The 23,748-nt window shown below is 43.1% G+C and overlaps 1 protein-coding gene across 1 annotated transcript in view; it reads right to left on the bottom strand.

Annotated features, from left to right (window-relative positions):
- The window catches only part of afg2a (AFG2 AAA ATPase homolog A), a 113,511-nt gene that overhangs the window by 57,118 nt on the left and 32,645 nt on the right, over nucleotides 1–23,748 (bottom strand). Inside the window, exon 15 of the mRNA XM_061079826.1 lies at nucleotides 20,674–20,800. Within this exon, the coding sequence (XP_060935809.1) occupies nucleotides 20,674–20,800 (127 nt within the window). The remainder of the gene's footprint in view (nucleotides 1–20,673; nucleotides 20,801–23,748) is intronic.

The following is a 23,748-nucleotide window of genomic DNA, read 5'->3' as shown; positions in this document are numbered from 1 at the left end:
ATTTATGTATTGAGTCGCAAATGTTTATTGGGTTGGAATTCAACAGTATTCACATTTTATTTCTGAATTTTTTTAATGTTTTATGCACTTAAAGTAGAAAACCACTCAGTAGAACATATACACTCAGAAGTACCAAGGCCCAAGTGCCCACTTTAATTTAATCAAGCTGAAATAAATTTCACACACACTCCTCGATATCAATCCCATAAATGTGCCAGATACTTTCCTTCAACAGCAATGAATTATTCACTGGGAAATTGGGAAAATGCCCTATGTTGCAATTTTAAAGAAAGTCTGGATCTGCCCCAAAATTGAATGCGTTCTCCCCTGATTCACATCACAGCCTTTCACGGGAATCCATCCAGCAACAAACAAACAAACAAATAAACAAATGAACAAATAAACAAACAAACAAACAAACAAACGCTGCTGGAAACAGAACCTCCTTGGCCGAGGCTGTGACGAGAAAACTGTATCAAACACAATGAGAGTTAAAGGTGTAGAACTCATATATAGATATTAGGATTTGATGTGGATTGTCAACCAGTGACTTCGGGTGGAAATCAGCGAGCACACAAACTCCTCCCACTGCTCGAGGTTTACACAGGACTTTTGTATCGGAGCCTCTGACACATTCAATCCAAGCCAATGACAGTTCAACACCCAGAGAAATGAATTATGCCACGATAAAATGTCCACACTCACACTTACACAAACAGCGAGCGTTGGCAAGTGGCTGCCTCGTGTCCTTCAGAGGGAACAAGTCGTCCATGGACATGTGTCGTGACCCGCTCTCTATAAATACACACATGGTGGGCCAATAACCACAACACACACCACAAGAAAGAACCGGTCCTTTGCAGCGGCTGCGGAGGAGGAGAAGGAGAAGAAGGAGGAGGAAGTCGTCCTGCAGCTCGGTCTCAAATCAGAACTCGCAGGGAGCAAAACACATGTTAGCTGTGTTATGGTTGGAATTAGCATCCCTGGTTTTCGACGGATGTGGGCTTGATCCCTTTGGCCTCCAGGCTCAATCAAGTCAATCTAAAATTAGTGGGCTGCCGGAAGACAGATAATTCCCCCATGATTGTGGAGAAGGAAAAACATTGGAGGAAAAGCAAACACACGGTTGGGGGGGGGGGAGGAGACGTGGAGAGTGGGGCGGCTCCAGAGTATAGACGGAGCCCGGTGGTGGAGTCGCCCGAAAACAGGGACAGGTGCAGCGAGCAGCAGTTGCCAATAGACACATTGGTGCTAAAAATACACCGGGGACAGGAATGGGAAAGCCTCATGTGTTTATAGCTGTTGGCGTTCTGGTTTTAATACCAAGGACCTGAATGTTGAAACTATAATATATGACTGAGTGGCTTTGTCCTTTATTAGACGAGGTCAAAGCTGAGGACTGGCTGTGATGCAAATAGCTAAAAAAAAGTTTTGAATTAGTAATCCGTATTTTAAGAAGGTTACTAATCCAAGAGAATCCAGTTAATTGTCAGCAGTGTTGGTTCGTTAAGGACCCAGGCTGCTTGTTGAAGGGTGGAAGCCGACAGTAATTCGTCATGAACCAGGAAACTCTGGAGTGGGCTGCGACCAGGGGACGAAAACAGCCACCTCTTTGTTTACGGCCTATAACTGTCCCCCCCCACAATGTGGCAAAACCTGACAGGCAAATAAAGGCCGTCTGCCCACTAATTACAGAGGCTCAGGGACCGTTAGTCCTCCTTCAACATGCAAATCACATCAGACTCCGGGACCGTTGGCTCCTTTGGACACAAGTGCAACTCCTGGTCAGCACTCAGTACTTTTATAAAACAATTCAATTAAATAAAGTTACCAGGAAGAAAGAGTCAAAAGATTTAAGTGTTTTTTCAATGTCTAGGTTTGCATGTAACTCCTGTTTCAGCAGAATCTCAGTGACTGTTTACCTCTGTTAGGATTTCAAATTTTTAACTATAGTCTGTGCTGACAGAACTCTTAACAATACAGATATGAGTAGTTTTAGCTAGATATTATGCTTTGTACAAATGATTTAATAATAACCTTTTCCTTCCTAATATTTAATCTACAAATTAGAAATGTGTGTGCGTCACAACGATGGTCTACCTCCAGCTAGGAGGTTATTGTTTTTACCATCTGTGCATGTGTTTGTTTGTTTGCTTTTTCCTCATAATAACGCAGAAACTAGAGAAGTTATTTCTACGAAAACCTGTGAAAGGAAGAGAACATCGGCCAAGAAAAAACTAAATTCAGTATTACATGGATCCTAGAGCCCAAGTCAGATTCTTTTCTGGGTATCAAACAATCAGGCATTTAAACAGGACTGATTTAATTGGATTAATTTGGACTGTTGGGCCTTGGACTGACTAACCTTCTAGTTCAACATGTATCTGAATAATATACAGACAACATAGGAAGACGATCAAGTTAAAAAGAACACTGCAGCCTTGGCCTCTGATGTCATTGGCTTCTCACCAGTTTTGTTTTGTCTCTCAAAAAAGGAAAACGGCCACAAGAACCGTGTTGTGCTGTGTTATCCTGTTTTGTACATTTCCTGAAATCCAAGGTGTAGGCTACAGGAAAGTCTCCGCTGGCGAGGGAAGGTCGGCCTTCAGCGGTCGAGGTTTGGAAAAACCATTAGGTGGAATGGAAGGGAACAGACAAGGTCTAAGTTATTTCCTCTCTGGTTTTTCTTTTCTCTCCATCATTTGAGAAAGGAGTTGGGTTGGGGGGGCTTTTCTCCTCCTCTGAGTGAGTGTCACAGTCACTGCTGGGAAGAGATCAGTGACAAGAGGATCCAGTGCTCATGAAAACACGTCGGCCTTTTGTCTGTTTCCTGGTTTTAACTACTTGTGCGTCACAAAAGTTACATAATTCAAACAATTGGATTAATTCCCAATAGCAACCTAAATTAATACAACTGGAGGAAATCAATTAAATCCCAAAATAGGTATTATCGTGTGTGTGTGTGTGTGTCGATCATTATGTCTCATGTACAGCCGTTACGCAACAGCTCGAGGAGAAGTTGCCAAGAGATGTTAGGTAACCGCATGTAAAACAATGAGTAAGAAATAGAATCAGGAAGCTGAGATTTATATAAAACCGCCCCCTCATTTTCTTTCAAAGTCTCCTGTGATAAGATTTGATGTCAGACTGACTCAGGAATAAATACTGAAACCTTTCAGGTTCCTCGTGTGGGAAACAATGTCCAACAGAGCGGCTTTAATCACATAGCAACAATGGCAGGGAAATATTTGAATAGATTTGCGATTCTCTGGCTCACTTTGGAACCTATTTCTGGGATTCCTTCCTTCGGAGTCAGCCACAAAAACAGAAAAAGGCCGCGTGTATCCTCCTCATTTTACAATAAGTGCCTGAAAGACAAGTGCTGGCAGTCCCTGTGCCAGAGGAACACCATGACTCTGGCCCCGGCCTCTTGTGAGCCCAGTGTTCAGAGCGGCCCTGTGGCTTTTCCTCAGGTGCTCAGCGTTTCCCTGCAGCTCTCCAAAGCAAGCGTATTGGTTAACCACCCAAACCACTCAGGCATAATGCAATCTCCGATTCACAACACACAAAATGGATTGGCAGCCGTCCACGGAACCTAATCCAGGAAGGGGAAACATTTTCTGCAAACAGACTCTTGTTGAAAACGTCTAATGAATGGTTTCTCGTTTATTCTGAATGATGTGGAGTCTCCGGGATTTTGTCCAACTTTATCCAGTTTGGGCTTTTTTTTTGTTTTCCTCATTCCAAACGACCAACAAGGGAGAAAGGGGAAGAGAGACAGAGCCGCCTCTGTGCACGAGCACTTTCCAAACACAGAAGCAGGCAGCTGTCCTGGAATGTGCACTGGCGCACAAGCAGGCTCGGAAATTATGGCCCTGGCCCTGGCTAAAGAAAATAAAATTGATGCAATCTGTCGAGCATGCAGCTTTTAATTAGTGGCTTCCGTCTCCTAATTGGTTTCTCCTCGTTTCCCTCCACCTTAATTCGGGATTGGACCAATTGGGCATGCTGCATTTAGTGAGCTTTGTTTGTCCAGAGAGAAACCGTACTCCGCAATCAAGACACAGAACGGACATTTTCAGTCGACCTGGTTCTTTTTAAGTGTCCGCTGTTCTTTTAAAGGAAGTAAATCTCAACCAGAGGAGAAGCCTCTTGTTGTTTTGTAAACATGACATCCTTCTAAGAATGTGGACGAATGAGGTTCTTACATTCTTTGCATTCAGGATATTGATTTTCAAACATAGTGACAGTTGGACAAGTTTCAATTCCTTGATTAGCAACATGACTGGTGTGGTTGTGAGGTCAAAGGTCAGACCCACAGACTTTTAGAAAACTGCAGATCCTCGGACAACTTTGTTCACATGCAACACATTTATTTAACGCTCCTGAGAAAGGAAACACAGCTCCATTCATGTGTTGCCGGACCGCTATTGGCTGCAGAGGAGTGAGTAAAACAGTCGTCAGAAGTGGTTGGAAATATAGTTTTATTTTAAAATCAGGAAATGTTTTTTCATTTCCTTGATTTTGATTAAATGTTGGTATTAATTTATTATGGCTATAAGAAATCAGTCAGTTTAAACCTGCTTAAACCTGGGATTGGACCAATTGGGCATGCTGCATTTAGTGAGCTTTGTTTGTCTAGAGAGAAACCGTACTCCGCAATCAAGACACAGAACGGACGTTTTCAGTCGACCTGGTTCTTTTTAAGTGTCCGCTGTTCTTTTTAAGGAAGTAAATTCTCTGTGGGATCAACCAGAGGAGAAGCAACTTGTTGTTTTGTAAACATGACATCCTTCTTAGAATGTGGACAAATGAGGTTCTTACATTCTTTGCATTCAGGATATTGATTTTCAAACAGAGTGACAGTTGGACAAGTTTTCATTCCTTGATTACCAACATGACTGGTGTGGTTGTGAGGTCAAAGGTCAAACCCACAGACTTTTTAAAAAACTTCTTTGGTTTTTACAGTGTTGATGTAGAAAACTGCAGATCCTCGTACAGCTTTGTTCACATGCAACACATTTATTTAATGCTCCTGAGAAAGGAAACACAGCTCCATTCATGTGGAAGCCAGATTTTTGTCAATGCAATGAGGCCTCTTCATAATGGCCTATGTGGAAAGTGCATTATCTGAGCGCAAATGTTTACCCATGACCTAACAACAGAGTCATGTTTATTGCACGCAACAAAAGCCGACTGTGAGTGAAAACACACAGGAGATTACAAAGCTGCAGCTCACTGTGGTATGTTTACAGCCGGGTATATGGTGGTTTAGTGGTTTTGTGTCAGAGCGCGGACGAGTCAACACTCCTCGTGTGTAGCTTTTCATTCAAGGTGTGCGATCAGGACGCAGGTGAGACGAGGACGGACGTCTCTCAGCCGTCCTGTGTGATGACGAGTCTTAGTGAAACAGCTGGAGAGCAGCTCTGAGACGAGGGAAACGCTCGAGTTGATAACGCCCGATGAGCTCTCTCTCTTTCCCCAAACAAACCGCTGCTGGACTTTGGGTTGCGCTGGAGAGATAAGTGTGGGAAAGGACGGGAAAAAAGACAGCATCAGAAAACAAGGACGGAGGAGACGGAGATAAAGGAAGTGGGAAACGAGAGCAACAAGCTGACGGCTCACAGCAGCGGCTCTCAGGAGCAATCAGCCCGAGGTCAGGGACAGGTCTGGTTGCCTGGCGCTGCCGGACTCTCCCTCACGAACACATGCACACATTCCCCGTGTCATCCTCTCTCATGTTTACTGTTTCCAACGGCCGACAAACACGTCTTCCAGTAACTGGGGCAACTTCGCAAAGTTCTCTCCGGTGCAGGAAACACATTCTCCACACGAGTGGTTCAAGTGGTGGTCAGAATCTGAATCAGAATCAGAATCAGAATTCTTTTAATTGCCAAGTATATTTGCACATACAGGAAATTGCCTTGGCGTGGTTGGTGCACATAAATAACAATCAGACATTAAAGGGACTCTTTCCTTTGTTGCATTTGAGAATTACAGCACATTCAAATCATCCCGCCTTCCTCCAATGCCCCACCCCCTCGTTCCCATCCGCGGTGTTTTTTTGAAGAAACTTTATTTACAAGCAGACTAACAACCTACTGCCTCCGCGCACGCACGTGAGTTTTTGTTTACCAAAGCAATGGATTCGGATTCAGAAGCACCGGTAAGTTATATACATTGATGACGCAGGCCCGAATGCGCCACAAGAAGCAGACGGAAAACCTTCATGTCTATGCAGCAAACAGACAGGTCTGTCGGCCAATAAGGTCCTTCGGTCCGAAGAATTTTATTGGTTGAAGTTTTCACTAAATATTATGAGAGTGAAATAATTGTTTGTTTTTACTCCTGGTGGGTCTGTCTTGCCTTTTAGAGTGTCATTACCTTATTAATACCAATTTAACCTTATCCAAAAAAAGTGTAAAAATGCAACAAAGGTAAGAGTCCCTTTAAACAACAATATATATATATATATATATATATATATATATATATATATATATAAAAAAAAATATATAAAACAATATAAAACGAAACAATATATAATATTCATTAACAAGGAAAACAGCTGTGTGTGTGTGTTGTTGTGTGTAAAAGTAACTCTGGTGACTTGTCAACTGAGGTTAAAGTAAGTTAACCTCTTAGTAAACTGAACAGTTGCATATATTGGTCGGACTGATATTACTGAAATTACTGGAATGTGATGTGTTGGTTTTCTTTTGGTGTTTTTAAAACTAACCATTAAGGAATAATATATCTGTAATGAGTGGCTTGGATATCTCTGCTCATTTGTCCACTCACACTATCCAGAGGAATCTTACATTCTCATCCATATGAAACCTTTTCATATTTCTTTGTGTGACGCATCTTTCTAAAGCTGGATTTCACGCAGAATGAAACAAACATGTGACTCTATTTCTGGAAGGCAAAGCAACATGTCAGGAGAGAAGCTGGGCTCCATCGAGCATCAGAGGGCGTAAAAGCATAATTCCATGCAACATTAAACGGTGAAACAAGACACAGATCGCCCATGGATGTAAGTGGTGCCTGAATTATGAGGGGGGGGGGGGGGGGGCTGAAAGTAAGGGAGGAAAGATTGGGACGAGGGGGGGGCAGCCGGATAATAAAGATTATGTAGATACGAGACATGGAAGGAGAGGAAATGGAGGGGACAGAGTTGAGAGTTAGTCCATTCCACTTTCTGTCTGTTACTAGTAGGTTCAAAGCTCAAATGACCTTCTCTCTTTCTCTCTCTCTTTCTCTCTCTCTCCTTCTCTCTCTCTCTCTCTCTCTCTCTTTCTCTCTCTCTCTCTCTGTCTGTTTACAATTACTGTGCCGCGAATGAATCTTCCACGAATGACCGCTCAACTGGCAGCCCTGACTAGTCAGGAACAAGGGAGCTATTAGTGGAGCGACTGAGGAAGGAAGGAAGAGGGGAAAGCCAAAGGGAAGGCAGTCCAGCTCAGAGGCCCACAGAGGGAGGGAGGAGGGGAGGGAGGGAGGGAGAGAGGGAGGGAGGGAGGGAGGGAGGGACAGCTTAGATGAGGAGGGAAGGAGAGAAGTGCAGAGGGATCAGTGGCGGGCGATCGAGAAGGAGGGATCAGCCACATCTCCTCGAGGCCATCCGCTCATCACAGGCAAAGATCCCAGAGGAGGAGGAGGAGGAGGTGAAGGAGGAGGTGGAGGACAAGGTAGCATCCTCTCATCCTCTCATCCCCCCTTCCCCCTGGCCAGCAAGAAGAGGAGATGAAAGAGATTAGTTCTGGGCTCTGGCCTGGTGGACAGTGGAGACCAGGCAGCCTCCTGAGATCCTTTCATTTCTCAGGCTACAGGATTTAGGATGGGACCTCCTGCTGCCCTTTGACTCAGGACATACACGAGAGTACAACCCCCCCCACCACCACCCCATCACAACCACCCCACCCCACCCCCTCATCTGACCCAAGTCAAGGTTTTCTCAGGCATGAGAGCGTTTCTGGGGACTTCCTGACAGACATAAATTACTTTGACTTCAGAGATGACAAGTAGAAAAAAAAAGCTCTGGAAGCTGTTTTCTGCAAAACACCAGGACTCGACATTAAGACTTGTCTGCTTCTTGGGGACAAGTGGATTGTTGTAGGGAAGACAGAAGATAAATTTACATGCAAACTGGATTTAAAAGTGAAAAAAAGTGTCATTAAGGTTCAGAATACATATGTAAAACAAGTACAATCACAGAATCTGTCCCAAAGACAAGTGGACAAATGTCTGGACAAGTAGAAGTTCCATTTATCTAAAAAAAGAAGTGCCTCAAAAAGTTGAGGTCACACTCAAACACCCAGAGGTGCCCCCCCCCCCCAGTCCCACGATCAGCCGCCTTTCACACGGTCATCCATCAAACCGAGGCTGCGTGAGAGGAAGTGAAGTGACACTGAACCGTCGTCCTCTTTCCAAAGCGTCTGCCAAGTCCCAGCTGCAGAGCCACAAGGCCTCAAAGACCTCAGACATGTCCCTGTCTTACTTTATTGTTCTGTCTTCACCTGACCTTTATCGAAAGGTTTCCCCTTTTAAAATCATCCACACATTTAAAATTGTCAAAGAAACCGGGCCGGCATCTTCTGTCAGCAGATGAGATTATACCTTTATGGTTTAGAGGTCTGTAACAACAGATCCTTACACAAACCTACTTACTTCTTAGATAAACAATAACCGAAAAGCATCTGAACAAGAAACACAATAACAATTCTAATGAAATGTTTTACAATTGGTGAAACGTGGAAGTAATTCAACAAACATTTCTCGGTTTCAGCCTCTCAAATATCAAGATTAGATCAGATTAGATTAGAACTTTATTGTCATTGCACAGTACAAGTACTTATACAACGAAATGCAGTTTCGAATCTAACCAGAAGTGCAAAAAAAAGGCAGTAAAAGTGCAGAGTATTGTGCATATTTAAAGTGAATATGTAAATAAATAAGATCTGTACAGTAAGAAATATATATGGAATATATCAGTATTGCGAGGTATTGTAAGATATAAGAATGATTAATACACTATGAGCAAGGAAAATATATAAATATATATATAAATAAAGTTTGATATCCTCGCTTGGAAGGAAACTATTTCAAGGGTCAGCAAGCAATTTGTGAATAACGTAAATAACGAGTTGGAAACATTTTGAAAAGATTAGTGGATAACCGTTCTCTGCTGCTCTGACTCGAATCTACAACGAGAACAAGGAGAACATCTCACAGCGTCCAGAGGAATCCACTTAACCACATGCTTAACCAAAGCTGATATATATCCACGTCCAGCTCCGGTATATGGAAACTCGACTCCCGCTCTGTCTGACAGGCAAATGGTCGTCCTCACAGAAGGGCCCGGTGGGATTGATTTCATTTCAGCTACAATGGGTAACTTAAAGCTTGATGAGGACGACCGAAGCCGGTCAGAGGAGATACATCGGGATTCCGTTACTCCCCCCCGACCGGACCGGCGCGCCTCTGGAGTTACTGCGGGAAAATAATATCCCCATTTGTTTTAGCCATTGTCCAAAACACAGCACCGGACCCTGTGGAGGAGGAGGAGGAGGACTGATCCTGAGACGGATTCTAGCTCCTTCTGCAAACGTGAACCAAACACCTTCCTCCAACATAACTTACACCTTATCCACTTGTAAGGAGATCGTAATGTGGACGCTGTGGATCCCCGGAGCAGCGAGCCGGGCTCAGGGGGCTTCAGCAGGGGAGATTTGGAAACATACAAAGGGAGTATTATTTGTTGCCCACCCCCCCCCCCCAGAGCTGGCCCCCTACCAGCTTCTATTCTGAATGTGGATCTGACTGTATCCTCACGGTGGCCGATGGTGACTCCTTCCTGCTCCCTGGGTTTTTTTTTTTTACACAGTGAGACAAAGCCGGCTGGTTTAATGTGCTTTCATGTGGCGGAGAGATTAACCAGCTCCATTAACTGTTAAGTCATGTCGTTAAGTCATTTGCTATGTATTGTAATTTGAATGTGAGCTGAGGGGAAGGCGAGTTGTTTCAGGTACTTGTGTGGAAGGAGGGTCAGTGTGAGAAAGAGATTCATGAGTTAAAAGGCCTACATCAGACCCGTTATTACAGTGACAAATAGGGTTGCAAAATTTCAGGAATATTCAAAGTTGGGAACTTTCCATGGAAATTAACGGGAATAAACTGGAAATGTTGTGGGTAATTTATACTAACAGTATTTACCTTGTCATATACAGACATAAATATAAACATTTTGTTTTGTCATAGGCTGATTTGAGCCCTGAGGAAACTTTGGGCACTTGACTATATGCTTCTGCATCGTTGTGTCATTCTTAATATAGGTCTTTGCACAGTATTTGCACATGTACACAGCCTTTCCTTCTACATTGGATGAGGTGAAATGTCTCCACACGTGAGAGAGTGCACGTGGCATTGTTCTGTAGAATAAGATGAGAAAAAAGTTTGTAAAAAAACCCTAATGCAATGCCAGAGATATAAATAGTTAGCCAAACAATTGGAATCGTCTGTAAACATATTTTACGATTGATGGATAAATGAATGGAAATAGGCTAGATGAACAGATGAACAATCCTCAATCAGCATGCTAATATATTCACTATTCACCTAATTGATGAGATCGATTAGTTATTAGTTATCCAATCGGCAAAGCAGCCGGTCGGTTCTTTCTATCAAATACATGTCAGCTTCCTACTAAACTAACTACAGAAAAACTGGAGACAAACAGAGGATGAAAGAAAAAGCAGAAAAAGTGACAATAAAGAGGGACACTCGTTAGAAGAGGAGAATACTGTGTCTCCAGAAGAGGGGGGGGTGGGGGGGTGGGTTAGCTGCAGCATTTATAAGAATAAACGAGATTTCCTGAACTGAGAGCATTCCAAGGGCGCCGGTGGTCTCGTCTTGCCAAGAGGCAAGACGACACATGCTGGAGATGTCTGCCAGGTAGCAGAGCACAAAGAGCCCTCATTTCCTCCCGGTCCCTCCCTCCCTCCCTCACCCCCGTCCTCCCCCAACACACACACACACACACACAGACACACACACACCTCCACCACCACCATCATCATATCTTTCTCCCTCTTGATCACCAAAACACAGGAGCAGCTGACGGAAGTCTGCAGATTTGTAAATGACAAGTTATACTTCTTCTTGTCACCTCAACATAAAAGAGCATTTTGTCAAGTAATGGAAGAGAAGCACTGAAAATAAACACACACAAACACAGACACACACACAAACACAGACACACACACACACAGACACACACACACACACAGACACACACACATGTCGCTGGACTGCAGCAGGTCTCTCATTTTGTTTTACTTCTATTCTTTATAGCGGCTGTTTGGATAATACGTATTCCAACTGTTTCAGAACTGCTTTTTAACTGTGCGTTGTAAATTACAATCGGAAAAAAATACTGTATCATGTTATAGAAAGTTTTTTCTTCAACTTTCTTCCTCCAAGTTAAATCTTTTAACGGCTATTGAGGTTGTTATTTTGTTTGGCGTCTGGTCGGAGGCTTTTTTTGCAGCGTATTCTTGGATGCACACATGTGAAAGCTGATACTAATACAGCCCTTGAAGTTTGATACTTGCCTGGGGATCCTGCTCCCCCCCCCCACTCCCCAATGCTCACAAACACACACACACACACACATGCACACAGCTTCCCAGAGCTCATGCATCCCTAGGTGGTATCCCGTTACGTGCTCGAAGACACACACACACACACACACACACACACACACACACACACACACACACACACACACACACACACACACACACACACACACACACACACACACACACACACACACACACACACACACACACACACACACACACACGCACACACACTTTTTGTTTTCTTTTGCCACTGTAGCTTCACTAAGCCACAAGCCAAAACTCTCACTGTGCCTTCTCATTACTGCGTCTTAGAAACATAACCAGGGCAGGAAATACTTTGAATACTCTCTTCTTCTTCTTTGCTCAACCAAAGAAGAAGAAGAGAGAGAGAGACACCAGAACTAGCTGGTGGCTGATAATGAAAAACTGAATTTTGTAAAGGTAAACTCAGCAAGACGACAGCGTTTAAGTGGAGGAACACTGATACTGGTGTGGGTAGTATATGGACGGCTCAGCTCCAGCTCCAGCAGGACACCCTGTACTGTGACAGCCGGGCCCTATTCAGAACTGTGCAGTCAGGAAAAAACCGTGAATACGCTCTAATCCTTTAAGACAGCACCAATAGAGATTCCATCATGCTTGGCTCGTCACGAGAGGAAAGCAAAGCTTGGGAGATGATAACGTCGGTCCAACACAAAATAAAATATGGCCTGTTTTGACTGGCTGGCTTAGAGCTGCTCTTCCAGCTAAGGGCCGCTTCCTGTCGAGCGGAGGCACGGCTCAGGTGGAGGTTTCTGCCAAAGAAAAGGCAAAACAAAAGGTATTCACACAGGGAAACTCTGGAGGATCCCGCGATGCCCTCGTGTGAGGCCACGAAAACAAAGAGCGAGGTGTTCGGAGTGTTGAAGGGAGGATTTCTCCACTTTAGTCCTAATGTACAGTCCTAATGGAAGAAGGATTTAAGAGGAATTCATGTGAGTAACAAACATAACGTACATTAAATGCGTCCTATGGGGTTTGCACAAGGGTTTTTCTATCTGCCTCTGTCAAGAAGGTTGTGTTTTCACCCCTGTAGGTTTGTGTATTTTATTGCCAGCAGGATTACGCAAAAACTCCAGTATGGATTTCAATGAAACTTCATGGAAGGATTGGACGTGAGCCAAAGAAACAACTCGGAATATTTTGGAACAAAACCAGAACAACGGGGCAGATCCAGGAATCTTTATTATTATTTGCTAGCCGGAAGAAAAGTAATTTGAAAGGACAGAGAAACCTGAATCATCTTAAACCCAACAGCGATTAAATTAAGCTCCAGGTATCAATGTTTCCAAAGTCAAGAACGATAATTATATTCACAATTAATCAAGAACAATAATTAAAACATGTGTCCATGTCAGCTGCTCAAACGTGAGGTTTGTATATTAAATATCTTGATTTTCTACGATACAACACAGTTCTTTGGACTCTGTGAAGATCAAAAAGATGAATTGACCTCGAAGACAATCGTTACCACATGAAACATCATCACGAGTTCCATTGAGATCCCGGGGGCATCAAAGTCAATTTAATTTTTCTTTAAAAGTGATTTACAACTTATTTGACACTTTCTCAGCAGCGGAGAGGTGGGAAACTCCACCTCTCTGGTTCACCAGGCAGGTGATAACAAAAGCATAAATCATTTGCAAAACACCGCTGATTAAGATCTGGGATACCAGCATGCAAGCATACATGAATGGAAAGCCACAAACACACACATGCGCACACACACACATACACACACTGATGTGAGCTGTGAATGCAGAAGAGAGAGAAGGAGACGGAGGAGAGGAAAAAAAAAACAGAGAATCAAAGCTGCTCTTAGCTTATGCCTGAATATTTACCGAGTGGCCCACTAATTACAGTCTGGAGGAATTCAACTGTGATTACAATTAGCAGCGTCCAGACCGGCAAGGAAAACACTGGCAGATGTTCAGGCCACTTTAACCGGCCCGGCGTCGGGTTCTGACTCTCGACTCCCAACGAGCGGCTGCACGAATTAATTCACCTTATAATTTACACTCCTGCGTTCTTGTTAGAAAAGAGAAACGACAGACGCACACTGCAGTTGTGTGTCTGAAATCAAAATACAAAGTGGAAGAAGCAGTTCTGATCCATTTAGCTGAAATAAACGTGGAGGTTTTGTGGGTCTGCGGAAACGAGCACAGCCTACACTTATGCCGGCGACCGTAAAATAGTCACATGCTGCACGGTTACAGCACTACTTTGTGTTACTGGAAGTACGCTAGCGCACAAGACCACAAGACTGGGAAGGCTCATAAAATACCTCACGAGGCCTCGCGCTTTATCCTCATGTTTCAGTGACATACACTACATCACGCCGCAGAGCCGCGTTTCACTGAATGACAGAAATAGTGCAACAGGACCAGCAAATTACTGCTAAATTTAGAGAGACGGCTTGAAAACGTGGAGTCGCTGCACGGAGCAAAGTCTCGTTACGCAGACGTAATAAAATAATACAGCATGTCGGGTTCTTTCAGACGTAAGTCAGGTTTTCAGGGGTGTTTTTATGTGGTAGGAATTTATTTAGTGTGACATGTTTCCTGCTCTTGCCAACCGCAAGAAATGACTCCATGTGATGTAGAGCCATCACTTTTCTTTTATCACAATTACAAACCTGCCCTCGGTAAAAAGTGAAGCCAAAACTACACGTTTCTCACTTTGTCCACGGAGAGAGGCAGGTTTGTGCAGATTAATATAGAAAATAAGACTTTGTATTTATTTCTAATCTATCAGTATTGAATGTAATTGTCAGAGGAACTGACCCATGTCAAGTTTGGCACCATCTCCTGTTCAGACGCCACACTACAGCTGGTTTTCAGGAGGGAAGAGCAAAGGGGAGAAACACTAAAACACCAGATAATAGAGAAGATGTTTCAGATCTGGTGGTTGCACTGTTGCTGGAGGATGAGAGAATAAAATAAATAATAAAACCGCCCTTTGTTTGGATTCTGAAATTAATGCTGAGACAAACAAAGAAACTGACAGAAGTAATATCCATTTAAAAACTCTAAATGTAGCTGATGCTGATTGTATTCAGATGTGTTTCGTGGTTTTGAAAATCATTTTTCTGTGGTTTCTTATTAATCCAGAGGGAAGGCGTTACATACTTCCCTCCGGATTAATAAGAAACCACAAAAAATTTGTCGAGACTCTTGCAGCATCCTGGTAACTCGCCTGCGGATCTGTTCGGTGACTCCAGCTGGATTCTGGCACATTTCACCCACAACAAAGTGAATGAAGCAGAGATAGAATCTGTTCAGTGGGTGGGCCACTCTGCTCGGGCCTGTCGGGACTCGATCCGTCGGTGCAGTTACACTTTAACAATATTTATATTTACTAAATAACTATTTGAAAAGCACTTGGGGCGCAGAGGAAGATGGTATCTGGTGTTTTCTCTCCCGTGATGATTGGTGAATCCCAGGTGAAATTGTTTGTAACTTCTGAAGTAACTTTAACTGTGGACGGTGGATCAGGTGCTTTTAGAAATGTGTGGGAGTCTGGAGAGTTTCCTGAAATCTACTGGAGAAGCAGAACGTGTCACCTGAATCCTTCTGGAAAAGCTCCAGACCCAGTGAGCCGGACGTTTTCCAGAGTTCATGTCTGAAAACGTATTTGTTGAAAGCAATCCAATCAATGCAAAAATGCAAAATAAGCAGTGCTGCAACAAACTGCTGATGACTGGATTAGTGACACTTTTGCTTATCGTTTCAAACATCCATTAAATAATTCATGAAGCAGAAATGTCTGTTTTCATCGAGCTTCTCCAAATTGAAGATTTGCTGATCTAGTCTGTTTCGGGTTTGAAAGATTTCACTCTGGCTCGAGGAAACTAGAGATTAGGTGGCACTCATCTCTTTTTCTTACAAACCAAATGTTATACACAACATATCAAGTGAGTAAAAATACCTTGTTACCTGCTTATTTACTGTCTTCTTCTAAAGCAGAATGAAGCCAAAGTAATTACAAAGTCCCTCACGGATATCTGGTCTTTTCTATCAACTCTGATTCTATGGCCTCCGTTTTGTTTTGGGCCCTTGATCTAATAAGAGCCCAGTTGGCAACTTCTGATCCCAAACAAAGACCCATCTGCTTCTTATTTTCTCAACTGTAAGTAGCCTGGCCTCCTGATAGCATGAATGAACCTTCGGTTACTGAACAGATCAAACCGGCGATATCTCTGCTGAGGAATGAGCCACCGAGGGATTCACAGTAACAAACTGGAAAAAGGAGGAAAATGTGGTTTTAGACAAACTTTAAAAGAAGGTAAAGAAACGAGCGTCTTGTTTGAGCTTGAGTGTGTGTTTGTGTTTGTGTTTGTGTGAACAAACAGAGCGACAGCTGCTCGACAAACACAGCGACAGGAGGCACTTCCTACTCACCAGGCTGGATAAATATATTCCTGGTGGTGCTAATCAATCACCACAGCCGGGTCACGGCGGGTCAGAGGTGGAACTGGGTGATTGGTGCAACACAAAGGAAAGAGGAAGTGTAAAAAGTTTCTGGAAGGTGGAGGGGCTCAGTGGGGGGTGGAGGTGGGGGGGGTGACGTGTCATCATGCAGAGGAACGGGCCCGACTGCTCATACGACTTCAGTTGCATCACTTTATACAATTTAATCTATGAAACTTGTAACGGATGTTGTGCAGAGCTTGAAAGGCGACATGTTGTGTGTGTACTTAAATCTGTGACACAAAGAGACCGATTATCCTGCAACACATTAATCACTCGCGATACAAAAGGTGTGAGGAAGTACTTCACGTGCTCGGGTGAAAACTTTCGCATCTGTTATCTTTTGTCGTACATTTGTTGAGATATGATTCAGCTGCATTAGTCACGGACCTGCTCGTGTGTGTCGATGATGTCATTCACACACACGAGAGGAAGTTTGAGGAGTTGTGCAAAGAGACAGAATGTTGAAGATATAAAAGTTCAAAACACAAGGAAATGACTTGAGTCCAAATTCAGATGAGCAAACAAGCTACAGCACATTAGATAGATAGATAGATAGATAGATAGATAGATAGATAGATAGTTGGATAAATACATAGATAGATAGTTGGATAGTTGGATAAATACATAGATAGATAGATAGATAGATAGATAGATAGATAGATAGATAGATAGATAGATAGATAGATAGATAGATAGATAGATAGATAGATAGATAGATAGATAGATAGATAGATAGATAGATAGATAGATAGATAGATAGATAGATAGATAGATAGATAGATAGATAGATAGTTGAATAAATACATAGATAGATGGATGGATAGATAGATAGATAGATAGATAGATAGATAGATAGATAGATAGATAGATAGATAGATAGATAGATAGATAGATAGATAGATAGATAGATAGATAGATAGATAGATAGATAGATAGATAGATAGATAGATAGATAGATAGATAGATAGATAGATAGATAGATAGATAGATAGATAGATAGATAGATAGATAGATAGATAGATAGATAGATAGATAGATAGATAGATAGATAGATAGATAGATAGATAGATAGATAGATAGATAGATAGATAGATAGATAGATAGATAGATAGATAGATAGATAGATAGATTACTTTATTCATCCCCGAAGGGAAATTAAGTCGTCATAGCAGCCGGTATATTTGAATACAATAAAATAAAATACAATAGAATAAAATAAAAAATATTGAGGTAGAAAGAATAAAAACAGAAACACAAGATAAATAGGTAGATAAGGTGCAGTGGCAAGATGATGGTAATAGTACTGATAATATGATGGTAATGTTATTGTTAGACAGTATATAAAAATAGTACAGTATATATAGTATATAATATAACATAATATATATTTATATATGATAGTAATTATACCTATATAATAGCAGTATATGGTAATAATGGCAGCAACAGTATATATAATAATAATAGTAAATATAATAATAATAATAATAACATGTACACATGTATATGTTTTGCGATCAATAAAAACATGTGATTTGTGTCAGTCTGATTGTGTAACATCAGATTTAAATCCTCTTCCTTACAAAACTAAAATATTATTCTCAGATTATGTGAATTTGTTTTATTAAATTGCTCATTTTCTTGCAAAAGTTCTTCCCTAAATCTTCGAAGGACTTAAATCTGATTACGGTTTTCAGTCAAACTACTTTAACGTCTTTCAGGTTATTAAATAAAACCTCATTATGACATTGACGCCTCGTGGAGAAGCTCAAACTCCAAACCTCTGTGTGACTCGGAGAAACAACTCGTCCTGTCGCAGTGTGGATGAGAGATGGACAGCAGACCTGCTCCTTTCAAACTAAAGTAAACGCCACTCTCCCGTACCCCCCCGTCCCCCAACCCCCCCCTTGCTCTGTCCATCAAGCAGCTGAGGCCCCTGGACGCCTCCTCTGCTCCATCAGGACCTGACAATGACTTCATTGACACCCGAGCGTCCCATTAATCTTCATTTGTCCCATCATATCCTGCTATTGGAATGGAAATGGCCGCCAATCTCCGGTGTGAACTGACAGTGTTGGCGGTGGCGAAGGGGGGGGTGGAGGGCGGGTATGGGTGCCAAAACAGTAAGTCACAGGGGGGGGGGGGGAGGCTATGTCCATTTGGCAGTTTGCGATCCCAATGCATAAGGCTTAGACACACACACACACACAGTTGGGCGTGTGGGCAGAGCGAGGTAATCTGATTTCTCAGCTGCCCGGGAGACCACTTCCTGAGTGGGAGGGGGTCGGGGGGGTCGGGGGCAGCTTGCTGAAGGATGCCTGGGGTTTCCCATCTGTCCACCCAGGGGTGCGACTCCTTCCCTACTGTTAACAGCATTAGTTTCTCTTCTAATGCATCTTTTCACCCTCTCTCATATTCAAACACACAACACACACACACACACACACACACACACAACACAACACACACACACACATATGCAAACACACACTCAGGCGGCGTCTTAGCGGCCGTGCCTCTAATGGAGTTTGAAACGAAACGCCAACCGGTTGCAGAGGTGGAGGAAGTCGCTGTCACTCGGCCACCACAGCGATGGATCAATTCTCCACAAGTGGGCTGGAACTGGGGCGGGTGGGGGGGGGCAGGAGGGGGGGATGGAGGTTAGGGGGGAGGTGGGGGGGGTTACCCAAGATTTGTACACTGAAGATTTTTCTCCAAGGAGCATCTCATACGTGCTGATGGATTTGCGGCGAGCAGTTACGAGTTCACATGAAAACAGACGTGACGACTTTTTTCGTGCTTTTCTCCTCGGCTGAGAAACACGATCGCTACGTCTGAAAATCAAACGTAGAAACAGAATAGAAGACGGAAAAGATGAAAGTGCAGCGGTTTGGCAAACGTATGAAGATGAATACAAGAGGAAAATCTGTCCAATCAGCAACAGGAACACAGCAAATCATCAACTTTAACTCATGTCAGCTTCCACTTCGTAGGTTTAGCGTTTCTGGAAGATTAATGTGCCATTTTGGAAATGAAACGCTTCCTTACAGTTGGTATTTTTAAACCTGAGTGAAGTGAGGAGAAGCAACAACAAGACCAAAGTGGACGGGAGACAGAGACAGAGACAGACGGCTGCCGGAGCTGAAGGAGCGGCCGCGACATCCTCCTTTCCTGTGTCCCCTCCTGACAAGGCACAGACGCCATGTCTTTGATCAGCACTCAGGAAATTTCATTAGAACGGAGATGGGAGGATAAGAGACCAAAGAAAGCTTTGGTGGATGGGAAGAGGAAGAGAGGAAGATAAAAGGGTTAGGGGGAAATGGAAAATGGACGGAGCGCGGAGGAAGAAAGAGACTGATAGTGAGATCCTCCTTTTCTCCGACTGTCATGGAGGCGGCGAAGAAAGGAAGAGGAGACAGATGTTCTACTCCCATCACCTGTAGTGTGTTTCAAATGAGCCGAGTCAGAGCCGACACCGTGACGCTGGTGTCGGTTTGCATCGGTGCAGATTCAGGCTCATTAACAGAGCTCATATCACACCAATTTCCATTTATCGGTTGATAAGGGCGAGATTTTTTAGGCTTTTTCACCAATTTCCTAGAGAATAATTCATGGATCTTGATGGAAAAACATCAGACAGCTTCAGAGGACAGATAGGTTGAATGAGAGAGTTTTTAATGTTTGACTTTAGTTTGGTATTTAGTCCAAAAATGGAGTCAGCCATTGAAAACCAATGCTAGTTTTAGAGTTTGTGAAGGTGGTTAAAGAACGATAGTCTCATTCCAGTAAAAGCAGGATGGAAAATCAGCGTTTATTCACCTTAGCTGGATTTCTGCATAAGAAGAAAACATAAGTGTTCCATTGAGGGATCACATCCATCCATCCATGCTTCAGGTTATAATCTGAGGGGATCATGGGGGGTTGGGACCGGATAGTCCCTGCTGGCATTAGGTGAGAGGCATGGTTCACCCCAGCCAATCACAGGGGCCAACACAGTGATAAACAACCATTCAAACTCTCAAAGTAATCAAATCGTTTGTCTTTGGACTTCGAGAGGAAGCCGAAGAACCCAGAGAAAATCGGAGAACATGCGAACTCCACACCTGAAAGGCCTGAGATGAACTAGGACCCAAACTAATAACGTTGCTGCTGTGAGGGGACGGTGCAAACCAAGTTTTTCATTATGAACCACACATTTGAGGAGAAAGGACAAGAAGATTCAGCCAATCACAGTAAAATGACTAACTACAAGTTCCAGCGTAGTCTAAATAAATCCAAGGTTTCTACAAAAAGTCAGTTGCCCTAAAACAACTCAGTGACGTCCTCCAAGCAGCCGGGAGAGAGAGTCGAAGAGGAAAGGCCGGAGCGAGCGACCTTTGACCTGATCAATCACCCACAACAGAGGCAGAGAGGCGACAAGGGAGACACGCACATCATCTCCCCCCCCCCAACCTTATCAATTACAGACCAAAGAGGAGGAAGGGGAGATAAAGACGAGAGCGCCGGCGTCTGTTTACCTTATCGATCATGTCGGGCCGGTTGGTGGCGGCGAGCACGGTGACGTCCCGGAGCTGCTCGATGCCGTCCATCTCCGTCAGGAGCTGAGCCAGGACCCGGTCGCCCACGCCGCCGGAGCCCGAGGAGCTGAGGAGGGGACGGGAGGAAGAGAGAGAGATGAGAGTGGGGAAAAGATGAAGGACGAATCAGAATCAGAATTCTTTTATTTGCCAAGTATATTTGCACATACAGGAAATTGCCTTGGTGTCATTGGTGCACTGAACATAAAACAACAATATAAAAACAACAATATATAACAAAATAGAATACAAATATATACAGTATATACAGTAACAGAGTTATGAAGAAATATGTAAAAATAAATATATATAACAGTGAATAATGGGGGAAAGTGATGGTGGAAATGAAACCGTGATGGATGATGAAAAGGTACAAATATGCCACAGTGTGAAACTTTGTGAGTCCAATTCAATAAAGACCTTTTTTCCTGATAAAGATAAATAATTTATGTTAAGATTGTTTTTTGAATGTTTTATAATTTTATATGCCTACATCTCAGCAGAAGAGCAAATGAACATGTAATGAACAGCGTCTGAATAAACATTAAAGTAATGCTGTAAATTACAAAATACATCTGTAACAAAATATACAACAGCATAAAAACAGAACATAAATACACACAACAACAAAAAAGATATGACAACTAAAAACATGACAAAAAGAGTCACGTCAGCACTTTATAAACAAATCTTTTTTTTGATTAATTAATAATTTATTGGTAATTTAATCTGCCAGTTAAATGCTGTGGAGCTGAACTTTTAAGTGACATAAATTGGAAGGATGAAAAAGTGCTTCACTGCATTTAAGAAAAGGCATTTAGTCACTTTACGATAATTTCTATAAATGTCTTTGCTGTTTCAAGACGGTTTATAAAATAAAAATGGATTTTATCATCATTTGTCTGACTCTCTTTTAGCAGCGTCTGTCTTTAGCACAGTTCTGAATCTGTGGCAGTAAAATCAATGTGTAGATGACGTCCAACTGAAAAGCAGAATGTCGCTCTCAAATAAAGAATCATCTCTGTGTTCAGATTAGTTAATCCTGCAAGTTCTGCCAAAGTTTGGAAACACTAGTTCACATTATGCAAAATGTTGGATCATGAGTTTGGTGTTAAAGTGTGAGGCGACGGTTTCATCTTCTTAAGTCTTTGTTATTATTAAAATGAAGTGAATCCCTTTTAGAGTCTATGAGGCCAATATGATCGCCATTAGAAACTGGTTTGAGACCTTCCACCAGTGGAAGCTGCTGGAGAACCGTCAAATCAACCAGGACCAGAATCTAAATCCTTTAATAACAGATTAGCACAGAAGTTTTTTCGTATACGTTATTCAAACAAGATGAAAAAGTGCTTTCGTTGTCAAATCTCTTGAATCTCTTCATCATTCTTCGTCATCTTTTACATGCATGGCTCCTTTTATTCATCCTCATCGTTCGTATTCTTTTTCCGCTACATGATAGAAACGTCATCAACACGCCCACTTGCATGCTGGGAATCTTCCGGGCATTTTGCTGCAGTATTTTAAAGGAAGGAAAAGATCTGGATCAACTGACTCAGACCTTTGAGTTCTAACGTGCAACCCCACCAGAACATTACAGCAGACTATCCGGAGTTCAGTGCATGTCTGAAAGCATCTTATCACTCCTCCTCCTCTTCATCTCTTTTCTCATCCCTCATCTTCTTCCTCCGTCTCTCAATCTTTATCTTTCCATCTCTCCCTCTGACTTTCTTTCACCAGTTTTGCTCCATTCTCTCTCTCTCTCCCAATTCACCACCACCATCCGCCCTAATAATCCCTCTTCCCTCCTCCTCACTTCTCTCCACTATCTCCCCTCCTCACCCAAACTTTCTCTCCCTCTACACACCCCCCCTCCCCCTCCTCCTCCTCCCCTCTTCCCCTTCATATCTCAGTGACAGAGCTCCTTTGTGTTCCTCTGCAGCCTTGTCTCTGCTAATGTCGTCTGGCACTTCCGCTGGCCCTGTCAACAGAGACTGTGTGTGTGTGTGTGTGTGTGTGCCTGTGTGTGTGCGTGTGTGTGTCTGTGTGTCTGTGTGTGTGTGTGTGAGAGCTGGGGAGGTTGGCTGTCTGCTCGGCGCTATGGAAAATAACCAACGCACTGTCGAACACTGATGAATCTCTTAAAGGAGACAGCTGGTGATTGAGAATATATTCTTCAATATTCTAAAGGCAAAGTTCGGGGAAAAGTGCAAACCTCCATTTTCTGTATTTCTTTCCTTCTATAGACATATTTCTGTCTTTTGATTGAAACATTTCTCTCTCTTTGTCTCTTTGAATTAGATTTGTCTTTCGAGATTCTCCTCAAAACTCATGAGTTCAGGGTCAATCCTGCACAAAGCCGCCACAAATTCTTCCTCTAATCCCAAAACTATTCTTCTCTTCTTCCAAGTTTTGTTTGTATCTGCCTATCCCTCCATTCTCTCTCTCTCTTTCTCTCTGACTTCTGTCTGTCTTCCTCATCTCATTCCTCCAGTCCGGACTCGTGGCGGCTCGGCTGACAGATTTACAGGTGCTTCTCATCTCCTGCCTTCGAGAGGGGGAGAAGAAAAAACAGGCGTAATACAGCCGAGGCCGTCTGCTTGTGTCAACAGTTTTGAATTCTTGCCGGCGTGCGTGAGCCACTTCATTGATTAAACATGGCAGGAAGCGAGCACCAATAAATATCCTTTACAGATCAGCGCTAAGTGCATGTTCCTTAAAGCGGCGAGAGGCCCGGCGGCTCGGCTCCAGCTCCACGTCCATCACGGCGAGATGACAAACGCTCACGCCGCGTTATTACTGAGCTGCAGCTGCCACGGGGTCAGAGTCGGTTGAGCATCAAGATAAGGAGGCGGCGGCTCGGTCGTACTGTAAAGTTCAACCGCCGGGAAAACTGATTGATGAGGACAAGCTGAAATACACTGGAAATTAGTCTAGACTGCAGAAGACATCGGTGCTTCGTGTGTTTCTCTCTGGAGAAGATCGAGGACGGAGACACACAGGAAGAGAAATGTGACA

Source organism: Limanda limanda, chromosome 10, assembly GCF_963576545.1.
Source record: "Limanda limanda chromosome 10, fLimLim1.1, whole genome shotgun sequence".
NCBI classification, from domain to species: Eukaryota; Metazoa; Chordata; class Actinopteri; order Pleuronectiformes; family Pleuronectidae; genus Limanda; species Limanda limanda.
This window is presented reverse-complemented; position numbering and strand designations above follow the sequence as displayed.